A 15593-nucleotide genomic window follows, 5' to 3' on the forward strand; every position below is an offset into this window, starting at 1 on the left:
GATTGCACTTTCTAATTCGTTGAAGAATTGATTTGGAATTTTGATGGGGATTGCATTGAATCTGTAGATTGCTTTTGGCAAGATAGCCATTTTTACANTGTTGATCCTGCCAATCCATGAGCATGGGAGATCTTTCCATCTTCTGAGATCTTCTATAATTTCTTGGCTTCAGACATTTCTGAACACAGCGTTTGTAATCAAAGCCCTTTGTTTATAGTCATTGGGAAGAATGGGAAGCAGGAGTCTTACCTTGTCTCAGAGAAGTGGGATGCCAAGGCTTGGGCTCTTAGACTTCCTCTGGCATAACAGTCTTTACCCAGGGTCCACAAGAACTTAGCCCAACTCCTTTGGGTCTAACAATACAGAACCCTAGGATTGTTTAGGATCTGTTGAGTCTGGGGTCTCAAGTTGGGTGCCAATCACATTCTATGATTCTTGGACTGTCCATACCCATGTCCATAAGGTTCAGGGCAAGAATGTAAGGTTTCAGGGTGGGGCTGGTGATGCCATACATATTTGTCCTCAGCTCCCTCTGGGTAACCAATATTTAGGATCTTCTCATCTACATCATAGTCTCTCCCTGGAGTAGAGACAGCACCCATAAGAGAATGTATTGTAAACCCCAGCAACACCAGACCTTCCAGATATTTTTTGTTGGCCTGTGTACCTCCAAAGACTGAGTAACTATGTGCAGTGCCCCGAGGAATCAAGAAAGTAGCCTTGGCAGCCCTCTTTCAGTACCTTCACTCATTCTGAGTTGGTACCTTCTCTTATATACTAGTCCCAGACACCCAACATGGCCTGGAAATTATACCATGTTTGTGGTCTTGCTAGGCCTTTAATATTACAGGGTGAACCTCACAGCTAACTCTACCTGATATCAGTGGAAACTCTCAGAGGAAAGAAGAGAAACTTGATTCAAGTTGGTATGAAGTGCTGGGATAGGAAAATCATCTGTGGGGCACAGGCAGGCAGTCCCTCCAATCCTCAGAGCATAACCCATCTGTTTATGACAGCTAAAACCTGACCCTTCCTAGAGCTCAGAGTCTAGATGGGGACTATAGGTGGTGACAAACGATGTGACAAAGTCTCTGTTATGCCGATGATTTCTGGTGAAATGCTAGAAGGTTGACAACTGTGAGATGCCAAACTGATCTGACACTTGGTTCTCTCTAGCTTGCAAAGGGCCTAGGCATCATTTGTATGCAGTCCAGGACTGTCATGGTTAAAAACAGTAGCAACCTCCACCCCTTGGGTGGAGGAGCCCACCTAATCCCTGAAACCCCTGCAATTACCTATGGAGAAACTAGCCAGGGAGCCCTGTCAAGGCTATCCAGTTTAGAAGGGTGTGTCCAAAAGCATGCTGCAGGCCCCACTATCATTAGCCCCCACCAGGAAATGCTGATTCTGAGATCAGACTCCCGTGGATTACCATGCCACCCTGGCCTGAGAGGAATCTTGGATGTTTGTTGGTGGGGGGGCTGCAGGATGGGGGATAACACCTCCTTTTTTAAATTCCAGAGATATCATCAATGTGACAGCCTTGTTGAATGAATTTGGTTGTACAAAACATTGCTTAAGCCAAAGGAGGCAGCCCAGTCTGTCAGCATTCCAATCGTGTTAAAAATCAGGCTTAGCATAGGAATTCTGATCACCTTTCTTTTGAGTCCAAATCAGACACAAAATTCATGGCCAAATGGCTGTTCTCTATAGGGCAGAGCTGGGCACCTGTCAAGGTCCTAGCAGAGTTGGTGATGGCTGAAGAGCCTGGGGGGTTTGAGGAGGGTAGTCAAAGGTTTCCTGCAACGTTTTTGCCTGGAGTTCTGGAAACCTTTGCTATATTAGCTCCTCCTCCTAGATGGCTGTGACCCCAAAAGGGTCATGGGGAAATATGAGGAGCATGAGTGTCCTAAAGGTGACTGCAATGGAACAGGCCAGGAACAGTCAGGACAAATGAGAGGGCATCCACCTGAGGGGCAAGGTATGTCCCAACTTAGGCTACTTCCTCTCAATTGCGATGTAGCCTCCATCTGTGGCATTATCATAGAGTGAGAGGTTCTGTCATCCAGTGCCTATACTTTATCACCCCTGTGTGAACATGGAGATTCTATAAGGTAGAGAGACACTGGCTTGGTGTGGCTGCGTTCTATCCAGCTCTTGGCCTTGGCTCTGTCTATGTGTCCCACCTTTGGGTTAGAATCACTCATTGCTAGAGAGGCCTGGTCATTATCATCATTGCTCGTGTCCACCATTAACTGTGGGTGGCTGGGGAAACAGAAGGATCATTATTCCAGGCACCTAGGAAGAGGTCCATCTAGTGCAATGGATCTTACCCTTTCTAATGCCAATACTCTTTAATACCATTCCTCATGTTATGGTGACCCCCACTTATAAAATTATTTTTGTTATTACTTCATAATTCTGCTACATGTGAAAATATGGGTTTTTTTGGTAGTCTTTTGGGGATTGTGACCCACAGATTGAGAACTGCTGATAGCGGCTTCTACAGTGAGGGTCTTCAGAACCCCAACTGGAAACTAGCTGGCTTCCTGATATTCAAGCTTGCAAGAAACCAGTGACCACCCTGATCTCATGGAGGGTCCTTGCTGGGGGTGGTCCTGGCCCCCTAGCTCTCCCCATTCCTCTGGTGGACCTTGTCTCCAGATCTCTTTGACATTGTGTTCCCCTATGGGCCCTGATCTGCCTGACCCTCTTTTCCTTCCCACAGTCTTTCACCTGTCCCACAAGGTCACCAGTATCGTCCCCGAGAGTGCTCTACTCATCGTTCTGGGCCTGGTGTTGGGTGGCATCGTCTGGGCAGCTGACCACATCGCCTCCTTCACACTCACACCCACGCTCTTCTTCTTCTACCTGCTGCCCCCTATTGTGCTGGATGCTGGATACTTCATGCCCAATCGACTATTCTTTGGCAACCTGGGCACCATTCTGCTATATGCTGTCATTGGCACGATATGGAATGCAGCCACCACAGGATTGTCCCTCTATGGTGTCTTCCTCAGTGGCTTGATGGGTAAGTCTATGCATTGTCCTCTGGGTGAATACAAGTCACTTTGTTACCCAAGGTAATGATTCAGATATGGAAGGGTTGGGGCTGAGGATGATGGGCCGTGTCTCTGTGGACTACTTAAGTAAATAGCCTGGTATGTGTAAAAGGTCCAATCTATAATTAGCTTCCTTGAGACATCTGTAAGCTAAAGCTTTTGTGTCATGTTCATAACAGATTCGTGGCCACACAGATCAGCAGGGTGGGTAGGTGTGCATAGGCAGCTGTTCTAACTCATAGTTGCCAGGATGGTGTAACCATCTGGTCAACCCCCACGGGAGAAGGAGATGAAAGTGAAATGCTCCTAGTCGCATGATGAATTACAGAGTTGAGCACCTCAAAGTCTTGAGTGGTTTGGTGCCTGTTTCTGCTCATGTACACTAGCAATTACTTCACTTCACCTTGGTTACCTCCCAGGAACACCTAACCTTTTTGTTTTAGTTAGAGTTTCTATTGCCGTGAAGAGACACCATGACCAAGGCAACTCTTATAAAGAAAAACATTAAATTGGGGCTGGCTTACAGTTTCAGAAGTTAAGTCCATTATTATCATGGTGGAAAGCATGGCAGCCTTCAGGCAGATATGGTACTGAAAGAGCTGAGAGTTCTACATCTTGATCAGATGGCAGCTAGGAGGAGGCTCTCTTCCACACTGGGCAGAGCTTGAACACCAGGAGCACTCAGAGCCCACCTACACAGTGACACACTTCCTCTAACAAGACCACACCTCCTAATAATACTACTCTCAACCGCCAAGCATTCAAATCCATGAATTCATAAGGCCAAACCTATTCAAACCACCACATTCCACACCCTGGCCTCCATAGGCTTGTTCAAACATATGAGTGTTTGGGGGCCATACCTAAACATAGTATAATGCAATATACATTTAGTCCAATTTTGAAAGCTCCCATAGTCGATCACAGTCTCAACAGTATTTAAAAGCCCCAAATTCAAAATCTCTTCTGAGATTCATACAACCTCTTAACTGCAATCCCCTCTAAAATCAAAATAAAAAAGAAGATCACATAGTTCCATCACAGGATATGTCTTACCATTGCAAAATGTCATAGTGAGGAAATGATGGACCAAAACAAGACTGAAAAACAGCTGGGCTAACTCCAAACTCTGTATCTCCATGGCTGATGTCAAAGTGCTTTTCAGACCTCCAAATCCTTTCATCTTTGTTGACTGCAACAAACTTCTTTTTATCGTGGGCTGGTTCTACTCCCTGTTAGCAGCTTTCCTCAGCAAGTATCCCATGGCTCTGGCATCTCTAACATCCTGGAGTCTTCAAGGCAACTTGAATGTTACAGCTTCTTGTTCAATGTCTGGGATCCACATGTGATCTTCTGAGCTCCACTAAAGGGCTTTGGTCACATCTCCAGCTCTGCTTTCTACATCACTCTAGGCTCTGGTTGACTCCACCCCACTGCTTCTGCTATTCGTGGTGATCATCCCATGGTATTGCCATTTTCAACACACTGGGGTCTTCTGCTGTAACTGGGCTTCACCAGTAAATAGTCTCTCAGAAGCTCTCTTCATGGTGCCAAGCCTCAGCTTCTTTGCAGTCCTGGGATGTCAACTGCAACTGAGGCTGCACCTTCAACAATGGCCTTTCACAGTGTCAAGCCTCAGCTGTTCTCCATGACCCCTTCATACCTTCAAAACCAGTACCATCTGGGTGAATCCTATTATTACCAAGTCTAGATGCCAGCATGGTGTCTATCTCTGGAACACAGCTTCTTTGTGTTCTCAGAAAACATTTCCCAGACAATTTTACCTCAGTGATTCTGGTCTCTTCTTAATCACTGCTAATTTCTTAGATTCAGCCAACCAGCATCAAGTGTCCCAGTAACCCCTTCTACACTTGACTCTAAAGCCAGAGTCATGTGACTGAAGAAGCTGAATTCTTCTGCTTGCTGTGGCTGGAACATGGCCCACTTGTTCTATTACATCATCGTCAGCTTTCTGTTTTCGATGACTTCCTTCACTACCTAAGCTTGGCTGTCCTGGAACTTGCTCTGTAGACTAACTTTAGCATGCCTCTGTCTCCTGAGGGCTGGGATTAAAGGGATATACCACCATGCTTGGACCTTTCTTTACCTTTCCATGAGGTCTTTATAATTTGTGAGCTGTACTTCATCCCAGATATAACCAAGCTGACAAACAAGAACAACCATCACAATCCCATGCTGAATCTTTGTCTAGCTGTGAGACAGTAGGTGATACCTAAACAGATGGAAGTAGATGCTCACAGGAGGACTTGGAGTCAGGACATTCCCTTTGGAACACTCATTAAGTGAATGAGGTCTTTGAAATCCTGGAGACCAAGAAGAAACAGGAAACAGTAAAACCAGGAACTATCAATTTACTTGGGAACTTATTATTTTAGGGAGAACCCCTTTAGTCCCTGATTTTCTGCATCACTAGATAAAGACCTCAACGGTGAGGGCTTGCCTGGCTTCTAAAACTATAGGCATCCTGCCCGAGGGTGGGTACTATTGGTCACACTGGTGATGCCATAAGGTGATTGGAACATATCTAAGATAGCTGGACCTAGAGAAATGACTTGAGATATGGGACAGGGGCTTGTGGATCTGATACTGACAGCTATTCAAGGGACACACTGGCCCTCACTTGATGGCCCTGTCAACCATAAGATTCCAGCATGTGATATTCCTGGAGTTGTTTTTAGGATACATGGAGAACCCTGTAACAGACTGACTTATGGTGTAAGTATAGACCTTTAAATACAGTTCACTGGACCTTAGCAAGTATTATTATATGGGGAATTACATGTTTATCAAATTCTAGAACATTTTAATCTCCAAAAACATCTAGGCCCACCTTCCTACTATGTCATAGCCATGAAGAATCATTATACCATAGTGTCTTTTAATAACCAGTATTGCTATACATCAGTGTCTGCAGTTAGGGTCACTCTCCCATGATAGATAGATATGGGATGTTGGCTTGTGCTCCACCTTTGAGACCTAGCTGGTCAAAGCTGACCAGAAAGATTATCCTCATCCAATGAGCTCTCTTTTCTATGTGACTTTGGCTGCTGGTATAACCACATTTGCCTAGGCAGTGATCAGACTCTGTAGACAGTAGTTCAAGGCTGGGACTCATCCTTACTGAGAGGGTCAGCTAAGTTCCACACAAATGTGTGTATACTATCTAGGCTGGAAAGTCAGTCCTGATTCAGTGGACTCTACATCTTCTGGGATCCAGCTTGGTTTTGGAATGTACTTTGGGTCTGTAAAGATTCTAGACCAAGAAGCTGGCTCCACTAAGGCATTTCAAGGCTATCCCAGAAGGTAGTTTACTCTGGAAAGCTTGGCAGGGCTTATATGGTGTGGCAGTTTAGTGGGTGGTCCACTTCTAAATGGAGACTTCAGAGAGCTCTGGTACTGGCTGGAGGCAGCAGAGTTTAGTAATCACTAACATATGGGGCTCAAGTCACTACAAAGACCACCCTGTCCAGTGCCCTCTACTTCCTGGGGCACATTGGCTGCCTGGGATTCTTCCTAATGATCATTGCTTGGCCTCAAGGGATGGCAAGTTCTATCCCAGCTCAGAAAAGAGAAGGAAGCACCACGTGGGGGAACTGTGTAGTCTTACATATTTTGGGGGTGTCTGGCTGTGAGCTCCAGTCTCTGACATCCTCCTTGTCACTGGGTAGCCCTGGGAAGAGTCGTACCCAGCTTTTACTCCTGATGACTCTGATCATCCAGGGACCTGAGAGATGTGGGATTTGGAGAGAGAGAGCCAGGTGGCTAGCCCATGTCCATGGTCTACATCTCTTGCAGGTGAACTGAAAATTGGACTCCTGGATTTCTTGCTGTTTGGTAGCCTCATTGCGGCTGTGGACCCAGTGGCTGTGCTGGCTGTGTTTGAGGAAGTCCATGTCAATGAAGTCCTCTTCATCATTGTTTTTGGGGAGTCACTGCTGAATGATGCAGTGACTGTGGTGAGTGATGGTGGGGTTCCTGGAGTAGCTACAGAACATTTCACTTGCATGGAGGTTTTAGGATACCTTGCCAAGTGGTCATTACCAATATGCTTCAGATAGAAAGAGGGCCACTATCTGTACATGGTCTCCTTTTAAGCTATGTTTCTAATCTAAGATGTCCGACTCCTGCAGGGTATGTCTATCGCCTGTTCCTTTTTATTGGTTCAGCAATCTTAGGGTATGAGTTAGGGGTTGAGGAGACACAGGCTTTGACCTTCTTCTGGCTCCCTAACTCTGCTTCATCAAATTTCTCTATTTTACTATTTTAGGCCCATTCATTACCACCTTTGGCAGTAATGCTGCCCTACTGAAATCTCTATATCCACATCCCCCAGAGCAGAGGTCTATAACTTTGGACCCACACTTGATATTACCCACTATTTCCAAAGAAACAGACAGATGAATAAACAAACAACAAAGTCCTACAGGAATTGCATTAATCCCATGGGCCCACCAAAACAAACTACTTCAGAAGCCCGTGGCTTAAACAGTAAGAGTTTATTGTCTCAATGCTGAAGGCTGGAAGCTGAGAACCAAGCATGGCAGCTGGCCGGGAGGCCCTTTTCCTTAGCCCACAGATGCTATCTTCTGCCTGTGTGCTCACATGGTCATCTCTCTGTGTGTTTATGATCTGCACTCTTCTTATATATACATCATTTCTTATATGTTCTCATGCATACCCTATTGATCACTTTTATCCTTAACTACTCTCTTTGAAGATGTCCTACCAAACAGCTTCATTCTGAGGTCTTGAGGTCAGGAGTCATCATGTAAGTGGAGGGAACACATTCAACTTCTCCCTGATGGCTTCTCAGACCCATGCAGTGGAGTAGGCATAAGGTATCCACAAAGATGAGGTTGCTTTCATCTTGGCAGCGAGAAGCAGGTACAGGAAACATGAGCACTGCTGCTGCTTTAGTGCAGCCCTGAGGAGATTTCAAAACCTGTCCCCAGATGGACTACAGGTCTGTGGGAGGGGATGAGGATTAACTGGTAAGAATGGGGCCCAAGCCCTCAGCTGACACCTGAGGAAGTGTGTTTGATTTCTTCTGCCCTCTGAAATTGCCTGTGGTTCCTAAGAAATCCCCAAGGTCTTATGCTCCCTTGGAGTGTAGTAGAGTCGCAGGGTGCCTTGTATCAGATTCTGTGTGTAGAAGACTCTTTGGGCCCATTTGAGACCTAGTCTAAAATTCAGGAAGTAGCCCTCAGCCTTCTTGAGCTACAGTGGCCCTGAGGATTGATTCCCTTGTGTGTGTAGTGGGGTGAGCTTCCTGTAGACCAAGGGTTCCCTCATGCCCTCATGGTTTATGCCTTTCCCACCTTCTTCCTCATGAAGAACAACCCCCCCCCCCAGGGACCTTGCCAATGACTCAGTTATCACCATGACTGTGTCCCAAACAGTCTGCCCAGCTGCCTCAATGTTTCTTGAACACATCTGCAAGAATATAGAACAAGATTCAGAGATTGTACCTGCTTTCCTGGTTCTAGGACACTCACTTGTCTGCACATCCTATCTGCTATTCTGATGATCCTTTCCTGTTGACAATTGTCAATTTGAACCAACTTTACAAGTGTTTTTAGCTACTTCAGGTGTCAACTCTGGGGCCTGAATCTAGAGAAGAGCGGGTACTGGACAGGGATGGGCCGGTGTGGATGCAGGGCTGACCAGATATGTTTCTGTCTTCTGTACCCTTAGGTCTTGTACAATGTTTTTGAGTCTTTTGTGACACTGGGTGGTGACGCAGTGACTGGCGTGGATTGTGTGAAAGGCATAGGTATGTACTGAGAGTGTTTCTTCCTGACTTGCCTTAGATCTAGTTGTCAAAGAACACAGAGGCACATCTTCTCTCTAGAATGGAATCCCTGGGGCGCCTGCTATCCTGGGATCTCCAGCTTATGTTCTGGTTACTTACAATGCTGGGGTTCCTTTCCCAGAATATCACACATGCTGACAGCCTTGAGAGATCCTGAGAACGGATATGGACAATCAACCCAGGTCTCCCTAGGCAAGGCCAGAAGGACAGTGTATAAGGACACAGGGTTCAGATCATGCTACTGACTGAGCCCCGCACAGATGCCAAGCCAATGCCCTCTACCATGTAGTCTTGTCCCCTGTATACCATGCCTCTGTCCTCAACCTCGTGCACTAAACTTGGAGATCAGACACTCTATCCACAGAGAACAAAGTTGCCTCATTTCCGAAACTTTCAGCATTGCTGTGAGCAGTTGCCAGGAGCTTTCCATGAGGAATGAGTAGCCAACCTGTCAGTTTTACTCATCACCAGCCACAAAGGACCATTCGTTCCTTTCTCTCACAGTGTCCTTCTTCGTGGTGAGCCTAGGGGGCACTCTGGTGGGTGTTATCTTCGCCTTCCTGCTGTCCTTGGTGACTCGCTTCACCAAGCATGTGCGTATCATCGAGCCTGGCTTCGTCTTTGTCATTTCCTACCTGTCCTATCTGACCTCCGAGATGCTGTCTTTGTCAGCCATCCTGGCGTAAGTCCCCCTCAAGAAACAACCCTCTGCTGTTGGCTGGGCTGGGTAGGTGGCTTTCTAGATGGTGATGTGCCAGACATCCCCTGCATTTAAACTCCGGCAGAAGGTGCCACTGTGAGCAGAGGGTATCTTGGGCTTTTTGCCATCATCCTGGTGAAGGGGCTGTGGGGGTGAACCTGGTCCCTGCCTACTGCTCCTTGGTGAAGGGGCTGTCAGGGTGAGCCTAGTCCCTACCTACGGTCTCCTCCTTGGAGCCCAAATTTCAAGCCATTGTGTAGCTGCCACCTCCATAGCTTTCATAGTTGGATAGAAATTCATTGACAGAGGTAAAGAAGTCAATCTAATTTTTTTTTAATTAAGAAGTTAATAAGTCTTCAGAATTATCCTTGGCTAGACAGGTGCCCACTGAGAGGACATGGTAGGTGTGTGCTGTGGCTTATGATTGAATAATGATCTGTCCAGAAACCCTATCACAGCTTCTGCTGGCATGCAGCCTCACACTCAGGCAGGAGCTTCCTGACACCAAAGTTGGCACCAAGCTTTTTCAATGGCTATTATTACCTGGTCACCAATTAGCTACCAATAGACTCTCATGGCAGTGTGTGAAGGCTGTTCCTTTATTGAAACTCCATATCTAGTCTTGGAGCATGGAAGCAACAGGGTACACCCAGCACAGGGTATTAACCCTTGGGAAGAGCAGGGTTCATACAACATAGGACTAGCCATTGTAGATTGTATCTGCTGGAATGTAGAGGCCTGCAATGTCATCAGAGAAACTAGAGATGGCAGGAGCTAGGCCTGGAAACATCTGTCTGTGGGGTCAGCCTGCTTGAATTGAGGCAGAGAAATCTCACACTGCCCTTCCCCCCAGCATCACCTTTTGCGGCATCTGCTGTCAGAAGTACGTGAAGGCCAACATCTCAGAGCAGTCGGCCACCACTGTGCGCTACACTATGAAGATGCTGGCCAGTGGAGCAGAGACCATTATCTTTATGTTCCTGGGTATCTCAGCTGTGAACCCCGACATCTGGACATGGAACACAGCTTTTGTGTTGCTGACACTGGTCTTCATTTCTGTATATCGAGCCATTGGTGAGGGCTAGGAGCACTCTTGGTAGTAGCTAGGCTCCCTCAGTTTAGGTCACAGATTTGGGGGGCCCAGGGTGGCTCTGTAAAAAATCCAACCACTGATCCTTATAAAGATGTTTTTTCAAGGCAAAGCATGGGGATCAAGGAATGGGAGCTGGGAGCTGGGGTGAGAGCAGTATTATTGCCTCATCCTACAGAGTGCCTGACTAGTAGTACCCTTGGGATAGACCCATTGTCCATCCTTCACAGTCAGCAGAAGGACAGAGGGACAAAAGACTTTAGGGAATCCTGAGGGGTGGCCTTGAGAGAAACAACCATGGAGCTGAGTGACCTCTCTGCTACAGGTGTTGTTCTGCAGACCTGGATCCTGAATCGCTACAGAATGGTGCAGCTAGAAACCATTGACCAGGTGGTCATGTCCTATGGTGGCCTGCGTGGGGCAGTGGCCTATGCCTTGGTGGTACTTCTGGATGAGAAGAAAGTCAAGGAGAAAAATCTGTTTGTCAGCACCACTCTCATTGTGGTCTTCTTCACAGTCATCTTTCAGGTGTGGCTCAGCTTGCCCAGGGCCCTGCCTCAGAATGTCCAAACTCTGATCTCACCTCAGAGCAGCTGGCCCTACAGGGCTCAGCCCTGTAGGTCAATTGTTTCCAGATTCCACACTTTAATTGGTTTGTGTAATTTTAGTAATTAGGAGCATTTTGTAGGTTTTCATGTGGCCCCACAGGGGACATAGCACAATTTGTCCTTAAAGTGCTACTTTCTGGCCAGGACTGATGCAAGCAGACCTAGTTACATCTACAATGCTAATTGGTTGGGCCCTTTGCATCTGGCCATCCAAAGTGACCACTGGAAGTTCTGATGTCCATATAGACATCCACAGCACAGGGGCCTTGGGGTATCTTTTTTTGTTTTTTTGTTTTGTTTGTTTGTTTGGTTGGTTGGTTTTTTTGTTTGTTTTGTTTTGTTTTTGGTTTTGGTTTTGGTTTTTTGTTTTTGTTTTTGTTTTGTTGTTTTTGTTTTGTTTTTTTGTTTTTTTCGAGGCAGGGTTTCTCTGTGTAGCCCTGGCTGCCCTGGAACTCACTTCGTAGATCAGGCTGGCCTTGAACTCAGAAATCCACCTGCCTCTGCCTCCCGAGTGCTGGGATTAAAGGTGTGCGCCACCAATGCCCGGCACCTTGGGGTACCTTTTTATAGGCCAGTGCCAATGGATTCATGGGTCCCTGGGCTGTTTACAGTGGAAGATACAGTGGAAGAAGAGATCTAATGTCTGTTTAGTTTGGGCTCAGAGGCCCCTGGGGGGTATGAGGATCCTGTCTGGCATCAGAATTAGTGAGGCTGTCTTTCAGGGCCTGACCATTAAGCCCCTGGTGCAGTGGCTGAAGGTGAAGAGGAGTGAGCATCGTGAGCCAAAGCTCAATGAGAAGCTACATGGACGGGTAGGGAGAAGGTCGAAGTGTACAGCCTGGGAAGACATGGTCTGGGAAGACAAGGTCTGGGGGTAGGCTGTGGGTGAGCAAGGATGGCTAGTTAAGTTTTTTTTTTTTTTCCTCTGAAAGGCTTTCGATCACATCCTCTCAGCCATTGAGGACATCTCAGGACAAATTGGACACAATTACCTCAGAGATAAGTAAGTAGCCTAAGTCATAACATCCCCCTTCTACCTGTGACCCCTCAAATATAGAACAATGGGGCCCATAGGTGCAGAGAGGGACAATAAGAACACTGGAGGCCACACCAGTGTGATACCACAATTCAAGAATCACAAAATACAATTTCTGGAGGACCTCTCCATTTAAAAGAGCCAGAGACAAATTGTCTGGGTTCCACACTGCCCCTGAAATTATACTGGGGAGAAGGATGGACAGCAGCATATGGACACTTTTTCATGGTTCATGAGCCCCCATTCCCAGGCTTAAACATATCCTACACTTCCAGGTGCAAGCAGGCAGAAAACAAAGTTAATGCTAACAAAGAGGATAGAGCATCCAACAAACCAGGGACTGGAATCTTATTCCTGATGATTGCCCCAGCATATAGAGAGACACCCTTTTACTGACCAATTAATGCTAAACTTAAATAATGTAGAAATTAAAAACCAGGAAAACAAATCACTCCTCTATTTCATTAATGGGAAAGATGTGTTAGTCAGTATTTAAAATTATCTTGTTCATGAAACAGAAATCACTCATTTGTATTTTACTGTAACATAAAGTGGTACTTAAAGACTATATGACAGAAACACGTATCTCACCCTTGTTAGTACCTGTTTTGAGATAATTCCCTGGAGTCCACCTGAGGCTGCAGAGTTCACTTGAGCAACACATCCTGGGCAAGAATGTCTTGGGAGTTGGAACAATGCCTACTGCTGTCTTAATCTTGTCCCTGTCCTCACAGCACTTGGAGGGTCAGATGGGCACTTGGAAACCTGTCCATTTTGTTACCTAAAAAAAAAAAAAATGGCACTGCCAGCCACTGCCAAAAATAGAAGAATGCAAAGGATGAGACCTGAGGTGGCATGATGACCTTTCACTTTAAAACTCACTTTTAGGTTGTTACAATAAATAAAATCCAGGAGGGGAAAAAAAAAGGATGGTTCTATGTTGACTAGCTCTGGCAGGCATTTGCCTGTTCTGACCTTGTTCTAATCTACGTGGGGCAGACAGACCCAGACTCTGAGTGCTGATGTGATCTTTTGTCCCCCAGGTGGTCCAATTTTGACCGGAAGTTCCTCAGCAAAGTCCTCATGAGAAGATCTGCTCAAAAATCTCGAGATCGGATCCTGAATGTTTTCCATGAGCTGAATTTGAAGGATGCTATCAGCTATGTGGCTGAGGTACTATAATATCCTCTTTATCCCTCTGCTGAAGTTGAGGGCTAAAGTAAAACATCAGATGCGGTCTAGGGCATAGGCAGAGGGCAGGGATGTGTGACCCTTGTGTGCTATGCTTGAGTGGCTCATTGCAAATGTTCTTGTGAATTGTGGAGTTGTACTCTAAAAATAGGGCATGTCAGAGTTCCCTGTCACTCAAGAACAAGAGGCATAGGTACAGTGACTATCTAGATACTGTGGTTTTGGTAGAAACCAAATCTTCCTGATCATGGAGACCAGGCTCTAGAGGAGCATGAATACCTGTATTTTCCCTAAAAGGAATGAAAGACGTTGGGAAATGGGTAATGGGCCCAGGTCCTCTACCTATTCACACATATACACTGTACTCAGAAACAAGTTGGTAGATATTTTCTAATGGCTGATGACCTTAAGGAGCAGCCTCACATGTACATACATACACAAAGGCATGGCTGATGCATGCACACCCAAATGTATAGTAATGCTTACATTTACAAATATGAACACACACATACCCAGGTACCTGTAAACTAATACATACATACCTACATACATACATAGTCATAAACACATGTATGCATAGAAACAACATAGGCATATATGTTGTACATATTCATATTAAATCCTTCAATGACACACATGTGACTGTCTTGTGGCCAGTTCATCCATGACCCACCCACTCCTGTCTGGGCTCCATGACATCCTTTATTAATAGACATAAGTCCCAATTAAGCACCACATGACCCCATGACCATTGCCACTCAGAGACTCTGATGGGGACAAAAACTACCTCCCCAACCTTCAAGCTGGGGTAGTATACCCTAGATATTTTTGTGTCCTTTAAGAGATTCTGTTTTTATCTACTGTTTTTTGTTTTTTGTTTGTTTGTTTGTTTTTCCTGCTCAACTTTTAGCTCTACTCCTCTCAAGTGAGGCTTTGATGACCTTTGCTTGGACCCAACCCCAGCTCTTACTCTGTATCTTGGCCCTCGTTGAGCTGCAAAGTGTCTAGGGACATTGCACGGGGCCCCAGGAAGGCTGATCTTCCTTGAGCTTCATCTCTGCCTGCCTGAGCCCACAGTCCCTTTAGCTTGGTCACAGGATCTTTTGACATGGCAGGTGCCACCTAAGGGACATCCTTGAGTGCTAATGAGTCTATGTTCTCCTTGTAGGGAGAGCGCCGTGGGTCCCTGGCCTTCATTCGCTCCCCAAGTACGGACAATATGGTCAATGTGGACTTCAACACACCCCGCCCATCTACTGTGGAGGCGTCTGTCTCATATTTCTTGTATGTGACCAGTTCATAAACTCCCCTGGTAAAGTGTACCCCTAAAAAGCATCTCTCTTATGACCATTAAGCCTACTAGTTCCTCCTACAGGGCCTAAGGCAACTGAGTAAGGAAAGTATAAGTTGACCAGGATAGGAGAAGGGTACAGAAAGATGCCTGCATTCCCATCTGTGAAAGCACACCTTTATTCCGCAGTCAGCAGGACTCTGTGAAGCACTGAGATTAGAGAGAAGGAAGAAGGTAGGAAGGGTTAGCAGCAGATGCCTGACCTGTTTCAGAAGTTCATATCCTTTAGCCCTGAGCAGCTAATTGTCAGTTTTTATGATGGTGGCTATTCTAGCACTTATGAAAGGCTGTTGACCTCAGGAGTCATAGTTGGGCTGTAGAGGGAGACTGGTGGCACTGGGGTTCAACTTTACACAGAAGTCTAGAAGGTATTCTGGGAAACCATCCAAGCAGTCCTGAGGCAGGAAGGGACTATGAAGTACCTAGGCAGGGCAGATGACTTCTGTGTAGCTGCTCCCCTGGGCTCAGTGTTGGTTCATGCAGGAGGGAAAATGTCAGTGCTGTATGCCTGGACATGCAGTCCTTGGAACAGAGGCGGAGGAGCATCCGTGACACCGAGGACATGGTCACCCACCACACACTGCAACAGTACCTGTACAAGCCTCGGCAGGAGGTGGGTACCATGAGATGAGACACCCAGAGCCCTCCTATCCCACAGGGTAAGCCTTTGTCATCCCCTCATGTGATGTGGCTGGTGGAACCCCGTCACACACCTACAGCAG

The 15593-nt window shown here is 46.3% G+C and overlaps 1 protein-coding gene across 3 annotated transcripts in view; it reads left to right on the forward strand.

The window, feature by feature from the left end:
* Nucleotides 1–15593, forward strand: part of Slc9a3 (solute carrier family 9 member A3) — a 50697-nt gene that overhangs the window by 29733 nt on the left and 5371 nt on the right. For all 3 annotated transcript variants that reach the window (XM_029468257.1, XM_029468258.1, XM_021180824.2), the window contains exons 2-12: nucleotides 2729–3031; nucleotides 6879–7039; nucleotides 8778–8856; nucleotides 9400–9577; nucleotides 10449–10669; nucleotides 11011–11213; nucleotides 12016–12105; nucleotides 12226–12296; nucleotides 13373–13502; nucleotides 14689–14804; nucleotides 15355–15484. In XM_029468257.1, the coding sequence (XP_029324117.1) occupies nucleotides 2729–3031; nucleotides 6879–7039; nucleotides 8778–8856; nucleotides 9400–9577; nucleotides 10449–10669; nucleotides 11011–11213; nucleotides 12016–12105; nucleotides 12226–12296; nucleotides 13373–13502; nucleotides 14689–14804; nucleotides 15355–15484 (1682 nt within the window). The remainder of the gene's footprint in view (nucleotides 1–2728; nucleotides 3032–6878; nucleotides 7040–8777; nucleotides 8857–9399; nucleotides 9578–10448; nucleotides 10670–11010; nucleotides 11214–12015; nucleotides 12106–12225; nucleotides 12297–13372; nucleotides 13503–14688; nucleotides 14805–15354; nucleotides 15485–15593) is intronic.

Source organism: Mus caroli, chromosome 13, assembly GCF_900094665.2.
Source record: "Mus caroli chromosome 13, CAROLI_EIJ_v1.1, whole genome shotgun sequence".
Lineage (NCBI taxonomy): Eukaryota > Metazoa > Chordata > Mammalia > Rodentia > Muridae > Mus > Mus caroli.